A 14090-nucleotide genomic window follows, 5' to 3' on the forward strand; every position below is an offset into this window, starting at 1 on the left:
AGAAAAAAGAAGGAAGACAAATGTATTCTAAACACTAGGGGTTGCTAGTGTTCAGTAAATAAATACTGAGGGTTCCCTAGCTGTGTCAAATGATCATGATACGGAGTACTAACAAGCCCTCCCAAAGCTTTCTCAGGCAGGAATTTCCCTGGGCATCAAGGCTGCAATGAGAGTTTAAAAAATACGATTTACATACCGCAGTGGGGGAGGAAAGGAAGAGTCCCCTCCAAGCCACAGCTGGTCACTGCTGCCAGCTATAAGGAGAATGGGTACTTCAAGCCTGTTTTCTGCTTGATGCAGAGCTGGATGCTTTCCTTGCCACATGAGAGAGGCAAGTGCTGCTAACGTCCTTTGCAGAAACAAAAACGAAAGTACACGTTGGGTAAGCTGCCAACCCACAGGCATCGGTGGGGGAGCAAAGAACACTGGAGGGAGTGGTTCTCCCAGTAGCTTGTACCATCCCTCACCCCATTCCAGGCTAGAGCTCTGTACCTGTTGCCTGTGCCTGAACTAATGTCTTAGCACATAGTGGCTGTCTGAGAAATCTTGTTTTGGCATTAACTGTCTTCCCCATCCCAGCAGAAATTTCTGCTGTTGGAACTTGAGGGAGGTCTTCTTCATGGTTACATGTCTCTTGCTTTGAAAGCAAAGCTGCTATAGTTACAGGAAAAAAAAAAGTCTAATGGTGAAAGGGTAAATGGAGTAAATATACAAGAAGTTTTCAAAAGGCAATTATTTCCACTGTCAGGACTAAAAGAGGTTACTGTCAGAAGAGGTTACTGGTATTTGAGGTTACTGACACTGAAGAATCAGAATATAGAACAAGTCTAGCACAGGTGAAATAATGTTAGTATTTCTGATGATTAACATATACTATAATTTTCCAGCAGTTAAACAGCAAAGCCTATGGTCCTGGTCTTGGCCATGTAATAGCAGATACCCAGGAAAAAATTATGTCAATAGCCATAACAAGTCATCTTTAACAGACAATTGATGCACATTTGGTGTAAGATTCTGTAAGAAATGAAGTGGCATTGATGAGATGGTACTGGGCACACTGATATAGAAACCAGCAGGTTTCATTGCCTTCCTGACTGATAGGAGCAGTATAAACACATGTGCAGAGCAGAGTTGCCATTTGGTTGCTCTGTCCTAGCACTTCCTTCAGTTTTAGCCAGTTTTAACTGATGGAATCTGATTAATTTCAAAGCCTTTGTTATCCTTGTATCTCTTGTGCCACTACTCTGAAAAGTATGTAAATCTGAAAATGTTATTCCAAGTTTTGGGAAAAGCCCTCTTAAAAATCAAACCAGGTCACACCAGCAATCCTATAGGATTTTTTTTCATCTTCACTCTATCCTTAAATCTCAACATTTATGTCAGAAACATCATTCTGTGGTGGTCAAGAAATATCTGAATTAATAATTTGCTTTTTCTCTAGCCTATTTTGCCTTCCTCATTGGAAGATTGTCCAGTCTGGATAGCTGTGAATGAAGATGGTATCAGCATACTGGATTATAACACAATGGTATGTTGAGAAACACTGTTCAAGAGAAAAACCCACCACAGAAGGACATTTCCCTGAGCCCACTGAAAATCACCAGTAGTTTGTCTTTAACTTCAGATGGATCCAGAAGCTAGTTTTTAAAAGTCAGAGATGAGGGAAGTCAGTGTTTGAGCACTCCATAGACAAAGGAAAATTGCAGCTGCAGTGTCAGGTAGGGCAGCAAACATGTTTTAACAAAATCTCAGTGGTGGGTGCTTTACTACCACTGTCTGGGATATAACAAAGTTTGTACTGTGAAGTAGTGAGGCATCGAGCAAACTAAGAGAAAACTAGAAATGAAATTTGCACTTGAGCTTGCTCTGCCAGCTGTTCCCTAGAGAGCCATCTACTGCCCTTTGCTGCTGGAGACCTGGCATTCTTGCAGGAAGTAGTAATATGAACTAATACATTAGTTTAAGGTGGACATTTGAAGTTTTTTACAGAACTATGACTTTTTCAAATTCTGTCTGCAGCATTTGAAGGTCTCTTATTCATACTCCTCTGTGCTGACCTTTGGAGGCTGTCGAGACGACTTCATGATTGTAGTCAGTCAAATGAAAGAAAGAAGTTCTGGAAAAAACAGCACTGAAAAACTCCTCTTCACAATGGCAATTCCAAAGGTAATTACAAATGAACAGTGAATTTCTTTCCAGCTGGCACCATCAGGGCAGGGTGTTTTGTATAAGCCCTGGGGATTGGTACTTGTGACTGCTGCACAACTGTGCACATTCAACAAATCCCTTGTAAGCTGGAACCTTTGAACAAGAGTTACTCTACCTAACTCTTAAAGACAGAGCTTCATTTTAAATGAACAATCCCATGAGAGAAAGCAATTTACAAAAGCTATTCAGTCAACAGATTCTAAAAATCAAAGGGCATTCTTACCTCTAAYTGACCTACAGTTAATCATTTTCTCTTTTCCTCAGATTGTTGAAGCAACACTTCTTATTGCCAGCTACATTAACTACCGTTCAACTTCTTCACTGCTGTCTTCCACTCAGCCCTCACGAAGCAAAACACCTGCTAAGAAGCTCTGGGAGACTGAAAATCGGTGCTTTTTTCCTTCTGTGCCCCGAAGCACTAAAGGGCCCACCCTGCTCTGAGGGCTTGTTCCAGATGAATTGATTTTATTGGTTATATACCACATATTAGTGCAGGCTCTGATTATTTTTCCATAATAGACAAGGTTCCGTAATGGTAGAGGCAGTGTATTTTCTCTTAAAAAAAAAATAATAGTTCATTTGGGGGACTGTGCAGGAGTTTCCTTTCCACAACACACTCCATCCAAAGTACCATTCCTCAGGTCATTTGCCTGCACAGTGCTCCAGTCATTACATCTGCACTCATTCTTCTGCCTCCTAGCACACTGCCTTGCTTTACAAGCACATACATTTTCTTCAATCCCTCCCATTTTCAGCTTTCAAATGACAGAAACTTTCATATCCTCGCTCAGACATGAAAAAAAGATTGCCGAGAAGGAGGGAAATTTAACTCACAAGAATAATTCTGATGCAAAGTCAAGGGTGATTTCAGACCCGAAATAGTGAGTATAGAATTAGAGTTTAACTTAAGAATAAGAACATACTTAAGAATATTTTCAACTTTTAGTAAAGGTGGAAACCTAGGGTCTTTGCATGTTGAGTACTCGGAACCACTTGGACTGGAACAGTGTCAGAGGATGGCCTGGCTCTTACAGGACTGGTGCATGTCAGAAGCTGATGCTGTTCTATGCAATACATGAACATTAGATCATCCTGCAGAGCAGGGCTCAGTGTGCCMCATGCTCCACTGTCAGACAAGCACTTTCAAAGACTTTCTGATAACCACTTGTAGAAGTGTTTGGAACTGCACATTATCTCAGACAAAGAAAGACAAGGCAAGCAAATTTTGTACTTTTTCTGTCTTTCAGCAATTAGGACAGATCTTCCCAGACAAGCTCTGCCATTCTGACTTGACAGAAGCTGCTTCTTTCCAACTCCTGCTTCCTTCATGTAMTATTAGCAAGGAGGAGGTAGTCAGCAAATGTGCACTCGTGTTCTTCTGACTTTCCTAAAGAATGTTGGTAGGTTTGATTTTTTGGATCTGTTTCAAAGGGACTTTGTTATGACAAGATTATTGARTTTTTAAGAAATAAAAGAAAAATAGCAATTCTTCATGAAAAATCTAAATCTATGTAGTTTAAGTTCAGCTATTTTGATAAGTATTGTAAAAAAGATGAGGAAGAATAACCATTTTCAAAAGTACCATGTCCAACTTCATAATAATTACGCATTCATGGGCAACTTTCCCAAATTAAACCACTGTGAATCAAACCACTAGGCAGAATTCAGTAATAGCAAACCAAAGTTATTTGCAAATAAASAAACCATACAATTGTTTTTACTCCCTAGTACCTGCCAGCAACCTTGACACATCTAACTAATGCACAGAGGAGAGCTGATACATCAAGAAGTTTTTGTTTCATGCTTATGGTGGATGCAAAGTCACAAACTAAAAGACAAGAGCAGGGCACAGATAACAGTTATTCTAAGTAATCCCTCATCAGCATCTTTGAATATAGAACAAAAAAACCCAAACAACTGCACAAAACAAACCCAACCCCAAACTACCCCATGGTGAGTTACAGAAACAATATGGCAGACCTAAGACAGGGAAAGATTGTATGAACAGTGGCCTGATTTGCACATACTGCAATGTACCCAGTTATTAAGAATTTAAGGACCATCCCTTGAAAGTACAGAAAAGGGTAGAAGCTTTCTGAGCCAAAAATAATTTTAAGAAGGCATTTAGTCATTTTTGTTTCCCCTTAGATACTTTTCAGTGATTATATATCCTGACAGTAGTTTGTATTTCCTCTCTCTCTCTCTCTCAGCGATCTTGGTATAATTATGTCAGTTTGAATACACAAAGTGTTACTCCTCCTCACTCTGTCACCTGTGCCTAACAATTTCTCCTGTAGCTGAAGGTCTGTTTGACAGTTTGCTTCTGGTATCCCACGAGTAACAAAGCTGCTTCAGAAGAGGCTGGAGCCATCATCACTGCTGGGGATGCTCAAGGCATAGTGTCTCCAGCTCATAGGCTGTACAGTGCTAACACTCATGTCCTCAGGGACTTGAGGAGACTTGAACCAGGGCAAACAGGAAGGAGATGTTAAATAAATGGGAGCTCTGCTGAAGCTCATTATTTTCTGCCACAATTGCACTTTAAATTGAGAAACATGACACATAGAACTTTCTTTCTTATTTCTTAAAAATATTCACCAATACTTGAGTGTTTCAGGGACCACCCCACTCTGATGATGCACATATCCCTCCTATTTATAGCTTATTTGTCTTCAAACACCCCACCCTGTGTAGATATCTACTTTCTATGATTCTTTGGTAGAGAAAATAATTTTTTATTTTAATCAATGCTTTTGGCAAAGACTGCTAATGCAGCATAGAATGAAAAGACAAAAGCCTTTGTGTTCCTAACTGCTGTGTGTATGTAAAAGGCTGTCTGGAAGATACTGTGAGATTTCTGTTCTTAATAAAATGCAGCTCATGAATTAATAATCATTAATTAAAATTGTGTGTTATTCTCAGAATGACAGAAACTGTCTTAAAAGCCAAAATATTATTGATGTAAATACAAATGAACAAAGATTGTGTTTGGTATCCAGGCACATAGCTGGTACAAGCCTCCCCTAGACTGATTCCTTGTTTCTGCTGATCTTCTCTCAGCTGAAGTGGATGACTATATCATGGGCACATGATGTTCACTCCTTCAAATGATTGCTAAAACCATCCTTCAGACTTCTACTGTGACACAGCTTCTTGGTAATTTCTTCAGTGCACATTCTGAGGACTTCATGGGATTTTTACAGCATAGTCAGCATTCACAACACACTCTTGAGCCCACGACCCTGTACACTCTGCTAAGACATAATTTCTGACACAAAAGGCAGTGGCACATCCCCAAGCTGCTGCCTTTCATTCAGACAACCAGGATACTTTCTGTGACATGAGCTAACCTCTGTCTTTCAAACTTTGTGGCACCATAGGAAAAAACCCACAAATGCCCTTATCCCTCCCTTATTGCATGATGGTATTGTGCTTCATTTACAGATTATGTGGACAAGCACAGTACAGCATTGTATGCAAAATAAGCATGGCTCCAGGCTCCTGCCAGCTTGTGGGTTTAGCTCTTGTTCTGACACTTCAATTGCCTCAGTTGTATAACTAGAGAGTTTTGGAAAACAAAGAGATRAAAATACCAGTTAAGTAAATACAGTAACATTTAGCTTATCAACAAAGAAGAATTTCCCAACCTTAAGTTACTACCAAGAACACAGATCAATAACACTTTATTCACATTGTCATTACCATCATTTCCACCAACATGTACTTCATATTCTCAGAGTAACTGWTGTGGCCCTTTAAATGCCACATCTTTTCTGTGTCCTGTGTCAACAGGTCTTGTCCCATTCAGCAATGCGTTCACATTTCCCCTGCATTCACTGAACAATTTTTGTGTTCAGGTTTTGCCAGGAGYAGCTTGCTCATCCATGCAGGCTTCCTTGCATGTCTTCTTGACTTCCTGCTGGCAGGGATGGACTGTTCTTGAACTTAGAAATGATCTTTGACTTTCAATCAGCTTTCTTGGACCCCTCTTCCCCCTAGGACCCTATCCCATGGGACTCTTTCAAGCAGAGCCCTGAAGAGGTTTCAGTCATGTTTATTTCCTTAAACCGAACGTAATGCAAGAGTTTCATTTGCTGGGTTTGTCCTGAAATTCTCCTGTGATCAGAAAGTTACCATCTGAGTCCGCACATCAGCTTTGGTATTTAGAATGGTTTTTTCAAGCAAAGGGTTAAATAAAAGAATGCATACTTACAGTAGTCCAGCCAAGGTTATTTTATAATTTTAGAATAATGTTCAGATGTGTGAAAGAGTAAAAAATGGATGCATTTTCTTGTCTCATTTTGCCCTACTTCCCCATAATTCYTTTCTGGTGAGGCAACAAAAAACCYTTTCTGTCTGAGCCTAAAAAGTTCTGCTCATGGGGCACTTCTGCTTGCTCTTCCACGGTTCCCCCTGAGTCCTGCTAAGTTTGCTGCCTTTTTTTCCCGCTATTTTATTCCACTTGATTGTGGAGCTGTCTTCCTCTGCTCCAAGATCTCTTGACAACTTTTGTACACTTCTATCAAGCAGTCCAGACGAGGCTTGGAGCTCTAAAAGTCAAACAACAGAGAATCAGGCTCTGAACTGGCAGTAAAACAGCTGGAAAGCTTGTAATTTCCCACTAGAAGCAGGCAGAGACAGGACTGTGGGGAGAGCTGACACCAAGCCATCGGAAGTGTGTATGTGTAAGGAGTGCAGTAACAAGATACTTGTGACTGATCAGCTTTCTCACATTAAGTCAGTGGTGAACAGATTTCCCTTGTACATGTGCATTTAGAAATAATCCATCAAACTCCATGTGAGCTGGTGATGCAGGAACGCAAAGCCATTCCATTGCCTGCTCTTTGATARAAAAATGCCACTCCCTAAAGCTGTCAGGTCAAGACATGCAGCAGCATTCTGCAGGTAGCCTGAATCTCTCACCAAATCAGAAATCCTCTCCTTTTTCAGCTCACAGTTCACAGTGMTGTCCTGGAAGAATATCCACACCACCCTACCCATCACCATATCTACTAGGCCATACTCTCCCTAGAGACAAAGGAACAGCAGACTTCCATATGCTGATCAACCATCCCAGAACATCTCCACTCTGAAAAATCTACCTTCAGGACAGGGAATTTAGGCACCTGACTCTTGGCCTCTGCTAGTACTGCCAACATAAGGACAACAGAAGGTTAACTGAAAACATCAATTAATTTTACCCAAACAACAAATAGTGATCAAAGTACAATGACTTTTCATCAATTCTAACCTGGAYCAGAGTACAACCAGCAAGAAGGTGAAAGTTTCACAGTCCCACAGTCCCTATGATCCTGTAACTGTTGAGGTCCCAAAACAGCATTACTGTTTAAARTCCACCAGATGCTTCCTTGAAAGTGTTGCTTAACAGAAGGTCAATTCAGTGCAGAAGGACTCCTGGGCTCAGTGACACAGGAAATTGTATATTTGAAGGCTGACATAACTTGGAGGAACCCAATGAAGGAAATGCAAATGTTACCAATCATTGCTCCTTCAAAACAAAGTGACATACTAACTTGCATGTTAAAGTAAGAATTACAGACAGGTACTGAATTTCAAATTTCTGTACTTCCATTGATGGTGGAGTCAACTCTACCAGTACTAAGATATTTCCATGAAAATAAAATTGTTCAGAGTTGAGACAGAAATAAAAAGAGAAACAATACAGATGCCAGGCAGCCTCTTAGAAGCTGGAAAGGTAAAATCAGGCACTTGAATTCAGCTTTCTGGAATTTATTAGTTGTTGATTTCCAGCAAATCCACTTTTTCCCTTGTCTACGTGTGAAATATCTAATTTATATTACTGTTATTAAACATCTTTGTAACTGTTGGACTAAGCAGCAAATATCAGTGGAATAACCTATTTATACTCYGAAGTATTTAGCTGAAGACTGACTGTATCCAGTTACCAACTATGTAGATTACAAAATAGTCTCCAGCAGCAGGTAAATTAAGGACAGAGAGGGCTACACAGCTCAGCAGCCTCAGAAGGAAGTGAGGCACCTCTGTACTGCTTACCAYCACTCAAGGATCAGGGCATTGTTGTGTTAGGCATGAACACACACAAGGCACATCCATTCCAAAAACGGAACTATGAACAGTCAGAACAAGTCAGCAAGATAGAGGGGAGACAGGGTAACAGCAACACAAACAAGTTATTATACATTAAGCCAAWTGGTCACAGCTTGTACCATGATCTTTGTCAACAGCTCAGGCAGGGCAAGTCATTCCAATGCCGAGRAGGTTTTGAGAATTTCTGGCACACAGAGCTGAGAAAAAAGCCAACTGCAGCACAGTGCCAGAGTTATGGTGGCAACCCTGAGCACAGGACTGCACAGAAAGCTCTACAAGTCCTCAGTACCATCCGTGAGCCAAAGACTTTTAGTTCATGCAAACTCCTGTCTGGGTTCAGATTGACACAACTCCCCCTGTTCTTTGAATGAAGAGCAAATAAAAGCACCCATCTCTAGTACACCCATCCCTAGTACATCATTCTGTGAGACTTCAAACACCACCCACCCTGACAGCCCAGCCAGGGAAAGGCAACTGTAATCAGCTACCTGCAGTGGAATATAGATATGCTTAGACAACGGTGCACACACAGAGACCACACCCTGGATTTCTCCRCCATTCAGTCAAACCCACCTGAAAGAGTGGCACAACCTCAGATACACCCTGAGGATCTTCAGGGTCCTGAAGGAGGATACACAGGTAGTAGATAACTTTTTGCTACAAGACAAACAGACAAAAATCACTGGAGTATAAAAATGCTATCAAACTCCCTGGAGTTAGAGAGAGGATCTGTTTCAACTCACTGGGCTGAAGGCATATTGCACCAGGTCACAGTCAAGTCAACAAATTTATATCTATAGCTTTCACACAAGAAAAAAGTAATTTTACCTATTTTTTTTCTATTAAGTTTTTAACCTGGAATGAACACACACTTGCTGGAGCATAAGATCTTCTGGGCTTCGCAGAAGAGCCCAGAAATAGGAAAAATCATCATTTGTGTTGTTGTAGCTTCTCATCTCCATCTTGACTACTTATGGAGTTGGGCATCAGGATTTGTAAGAACAGCATAACACAAAGAACTAAACCCACTAGCTCAATGTCGGTGGCATTATCTTAGGGATAGATTTGGCTTTTTGAAGTTATTAGTTTGGTTTGAGTTCATTAAAGGAAAGAGAAGAGATGAAAGCATAAGGAGAGGAATCTGAAACAAAGCTCCTGATGTAAATCATGCTCATGGAAATACACTGGATGTGAGCGTGCCCAGACACAAGAAGAAAGACTGTGTACGATTACCATATGGATGGCTTCATTGATAACCACATCCTTCACCCGGCCCATCTCAATGAAGGTGGTGCTCTCTTTCCCTGAGGCATAGGATGAAGTCACCTGGATGCCGAGTGAGCCGATGACCAACAGGGACTCCTGGTCAATCTTCACAAAGTGCAGGTATACGATTAGGCCAATCAGTGTGATGAGGATGGCAGCAGACAGCACCATGCTATTCTGGAACGCAAGCAAAGGCAGAGCTCTGGTCTTACAATTACTTAACACAGCTTTAGAGAAAGTGAAATTGCACTGCAAATTGGAGTATTAAAGCCACAGTTGCAAAGCATTTTTACTTAGGTGGAGTCTTTTTATTCACCTGGCTGGCTGATATATATATAATGAGATTTAAATCATTCTTCATAGTATGGACTAAAAGACTGGGAGCTGAAACTGAAAACTGCAAGAAAATTCTATTTCCCTGTAAATTCAGTGCAGAAATCTCAACCCAAACAAGCCAATTATGTCRATTGCAGTGTATTAGACCAAGTTCTATAGAGATGATGTCACTGACAAAGAAGTGCTGTGAAATGTTTACTAGAACCAAGGGTGGATGCTCAGAGGGGAAGAACCCTCCTTCAGGAAAAAACACTGGTCTGGTGGTTTTCTTATGACAAACTGCCAGTCTAAACTTGCTCAAACCTCACCCTCTTCCTGCCTTAAATACCAATTTCTTTTTCATGCTGCAATCTTGCGACTGCTGTAACATTTTAATATACAACTGATGAAACTATAGTCCACCAGCAAGTCATCTGATGATGTGGTTATAAATTCTAAAGTTCCACAACCTATATCCTGTTTCTGGGCCATGTTTTAGAGAACTCCAGGCCACATASCCATAAAACAAAGCTGTAAAGCTGTAAACAAAGCTTACACTTCCTAAAGAACCAAAACTGCATAGCCCTACCACTCAAGCTGGGTCTGTACCACCTTGCGAGCTAAAGAAGCCATGGCTTCAGAAAGCATACAGGACTTCTCCAAAAGTTTGTTATCATGGGGGAAAAAAACCCCAGTCATGAAGTACAGACACTGAAATCAACACAAAGAGAGAAGCACTTTCAGACCTGATTTCCTGGCAAAAGAAGAATTGCAGTCACTCGCATGTGGGCTGCAAGAGCAAGTGTAAAGACAAGCAGGAGGGCAGTGGGTGGTAACCACTGGCTGGGGTGCATGCTTTCGTAAAAAGTCAAATCGAGCATGAGGCATCTTCTCCTGATTCCTGACAACTGACTCACATCTCTTTTCTTCATTTCTTAGGAAAGATTACTGAAAAACTGATGTGCAACAGTCAAAGCATGTGTCACAGTGACCAGCTTCTTTGGWCAAGCTACTGACTATGTCTGGAGATAACTGGTCTGGGTCCAGTTTTTGCTATATCCAAAAGTATTAGTTTAGATATCATCAGCTTTTGAAATCTGTACTGCAATCATCTTTCTGCCTCCGCTGTGAAATGTGATGACACTCATGGTACAATGTTCTCTAAGTCACTCAGAAAAATTCCTTTTGGGGATTAACAATCATTCACCTTCTTCAATACATCCTTTATTCCAGATTTTCACATCTCTCCAAGGAAGCACRTGTTATTTGGACCCACAAGCATTTGCCAGGCATCATGCAGCGCCCAGACATAATCTACCCTATCTGTCAAGCGGCTACAAACCAAAGGAAGGAACCCGAGAAGCCACCGGAGCAGTCAGGTGGCAGTCTGCGGCCCTGAGGCTGGCACAGCTCTCGGTGTGCCCCCACACACACCCAACCAGCTCGGCGCTCCGGGGGATGCCCAGGACAGGACCGAGCTCYGGGCCCCAAGGCTGCGCGGCCACCCGGGCCATCCCACCGCCCCCCGGTGCGACAGCGGGACACGGGGCCGGGCCCGAGGCGCGGCGGGGCCGGTACCTCGCTGAGCGCGAAGAGCCCGTAGGCCGCCAGCCACACGGCGGAGGTGGCGGCGCTGAGCGAGCGCAGCTGCAGGCGGGGCCCGCGCACCGCCAGCTCCCGGCAGGACGCGCTGTGCTGGCGGCGCCGCAGMGCGATCGGAGCCCCCGAGGCCGAGCGGAACCGCCGCTCCTCCGCCATGCCGGGCAGGCGGGGCCCATCCCGSCCGGCCGCACCTCCTCCCTGCCGCGGGAGGAGCCTGAGCCGAGGGGCGGCTCCGCAGCCTCTGCCCGCTCGCTCCGGGGCTCCTGCTGGGAGTGCCGGCGCCCGCTCTGTGCCCCGGGTGCTGCTGCTGCCGGATTGTCTCGCCAGGCGTCTTTCCTTAATCCCGATGGCATCAGCACTTTCTGCGGTTTGCATATGTTGATAATTCACGGCTTGCTTCCTCTGTTTATGGAATATCAGATTTAAAGGGCACAGGTTTTAGTGGTGCTRTGCGTGTCTCCTGGTGTGATGAAGAGACAGGGGTTTTCCTAGAATCACAGGATGTTAAGGGGTTGGAATGAACCTTAAAGATCATTTAGTTCTAACCCACCTGCYGTGGATAGGGACACCTCACACTAGACCAGGTTGATCAAGGCCTTATCCAACCTTACTTTGAACGCTGCCAGGGTTGGTGCATCCACCAGCCTGGTCCAGTGTCTCACCACTCTCACAGTAAAAAAATTCTTCCCAATATCTAACCTAAATCTCCCATCTTTCAATTTGTACCCATTATTCCTTCTCCTATCACTATAATTCCTGATTAAAGAYCTCTCTCTGACTTCCCAGAAAAGTCCCTTCAAATTCTCCATGTAAGCTTCTCTTCTCCAGAAGGTTCTCTTTCCCCCATTTGTCTTTACCATTTGCAACTACATAATTGTGTTTTCTTGTCTGTACCATGCTTAGCTACAAGCTCTTTTGAGTTAATTTTTTCCCCCAAGGTTTAAAGCAGAGTTTTCTTGTTCCTTGCCATCTGAGTACATGATAAATTGGAGACTTGGCTTTGCATACAGAGACTTAATGAGTCTTTGTATGGTGTTCTCTTTAATCCATTTCAGTTATTACTTGGTGTGATTTACCTGGCAGTAATACAGAGCTACAGCTCTGTGACTTCCAAACTGGCATCCTGATTCCTTTTTATTATTTCCCTTCTCCCTTTCCCTTCTCTCCAGTTTTCGAGTGAGTGTTAGATTTAATTGCAGGTGCCATATTTCTGTAAGCAATTTACTTCATGGTATCTCCATGGCTCTTGGGTGGGTACTATATTTATATAAATCCATTAACTTGTTCTCATAGGGGCAGCAAAGGAGTTTTAAGGGACATGAAAAACCAAGGAACATCAGAGAATCACTACCAAGATCTTCGTTTGGCCTGGAGAAGGGGTTGATGGCTGGTATCAGCGGGAAGTCTCATACAGTATGTCCAGGATCTCACTATGACACGGTAGACCAGGGGGAAGGATGGGATGGAGCTCTGAAGGGGAAAGATGAGCTGGCCTGGGAGGGAAAAGAGTAATGGTAGACAATGAACTGCAGAAATGGAGGAGAAAATGTTGAAGTTCAAAAGAATATGAAAGAAGTTCATAGACGGAGAGAAAGTGGGAAAAAAAACCCCAGTAAATTGAAAACAGTGTTACAAGCTCTTAAAAGAGGGAAGAAAGGTTTGAAAGGACTGAGGTAAACAACCAGGAGTTGTAATAGCTGGTATGACAGCTTTGGAGGTGGCGACAGGGAGAAGGGGAAAGTCAAATCAGAGGAGGGGGTAGAAGAGGTAAAAGCAATGTGAAGAGTCAGGTCAGTAACAGCAAGGGAAAGAAACACGAAGTCCTGAAGGAGTGTTGATGATAATTCACATTAACAACAGGACATAGGCGGTTACTGAGAGACAGGAGAATTTGTAAATCTTAAGAGGAAAAAGCAAATGTGTGCTTGGATTTTTTTGTGTGTCACTGGCAAGTTCCAGTTTAACCATATTTATGCCCTGTCATCTCATGAACTCTGTCAGCCATTTTTTCTAGCATATACATAAAGACTGCACATTTGACAGTGGGAGTTCTGTTGCCTTGTCACAGCGGGGAACGGTGGGGACTTTCCACTCGTTTTWAAATCATCCGTTAACCATCCTTCAAATGTACCCAGAATGGGAACAGCTGGTGACTTAAGAATCGTCTCAGGCCACGACCCTCCGAGATCAATGAGGCAGGTGCTAGAGAGATGGCTCTTCAATGCTTTATCAAGGTCATCGGATGAAGAGCGTCACCCGCTTTCCTTCAGCAATGCCAGGGATCCGGGATCCGGGATCCCGCACGGAGGCTCTTGGGAGCTCCGAGTGGCCAGCCAGGGAGCCCGGCTAAGGTGCCGCCCGTTCCCCGAGCCGCCGCTCCCTGCCAGCGGCTGCCCTGGCCCCGCGGGGGGGGTTGGTGAGAAGCCGTGCAGAGCCGGCGGCCCGGCGGGGCCTGTGAGCCGTGTCCGCAGCGGCAGCGGGGCGAGGAGACCGGCAATGGAAAAACCCCGGCCGGGAGGGGCGGGAGGGGCGGGGGCGGGACACACCTCCGGGCGCGCGCGCTGCTGTTGGCCGGGCGGCGCGGAGCCCTCAAGAGAGCGGGGCGCGGG

The 14090-nt window shown here is 43.5% G+C and overlaps 2 protein-coding genes across 2 annotated transcripts in view; one reads left to right on the forward strand and one right to left on the reverse strand.

The window, feature by feature from the left end:
- Positions 1-2996, forward strand: part of PLEKHH1 (pleckstrin homology, MyTH4 and FERM domain containing H1) — a 44278-nt gene extending 41282 nt beyond the window's left edge. The window contains exons 27-29 of the mRNA XM_057367371.1: positions 1442-1528; positions 2020-2166; positions 2473-2996. Coding sequence (XP_057223354.1) covers positions 1442-1528; positions 2020-2166; positions 2473-2649 — 411 coding nt within the window. The 3' untranslated portion in view covers positions 2650-2996. The remainder of the gene's footprint in view (positions 1-1441; positions 1529-2019; positions 2167-2472) is intronic.
- Positions 2997-4786: 1790 nt separating this feature from the next.
- Positions 4787-11654, reverse strand: PIGH (phosphatidylinositol glycan anchor biosynthesis class H). Its single transcript, XM_057367385.1, has 4 exons — positions 11458-11654; positions 9532-9741; positions 8872-8955; positions 4787-6758 (listed from the first exon to the last, which is right to left on the reverse strand). Exons 1-4 carry the CDS (start codon positions 11635-11637, stop codon positions 6657-6659), a joined length of 576 nt encoding a protein of 191 aa, XP_057223368.1. The 5' UTR covers positions 11638-11654; the 3' UTR covers positions 4787-6656.
- Positions 11655-14090: the final 2436 nt, after the last annotated feature.

The sequence above is a fragment of the Malurus melanocephalus genome, unplaced genomic scaffold, assembly GCF_030028575.1.
Source record: "Malurus melanocephalus ecotype Western Australia unplaced genomic scaffold, MMel_1.1 scaffold_2, whole genome shotgun sequence".
Lineage (NCBI taxonomy): Eukaryota > Metazoa > Chordata > Aves > Passeriformes > Maluridae > Malurus > Malurus melanocephalus.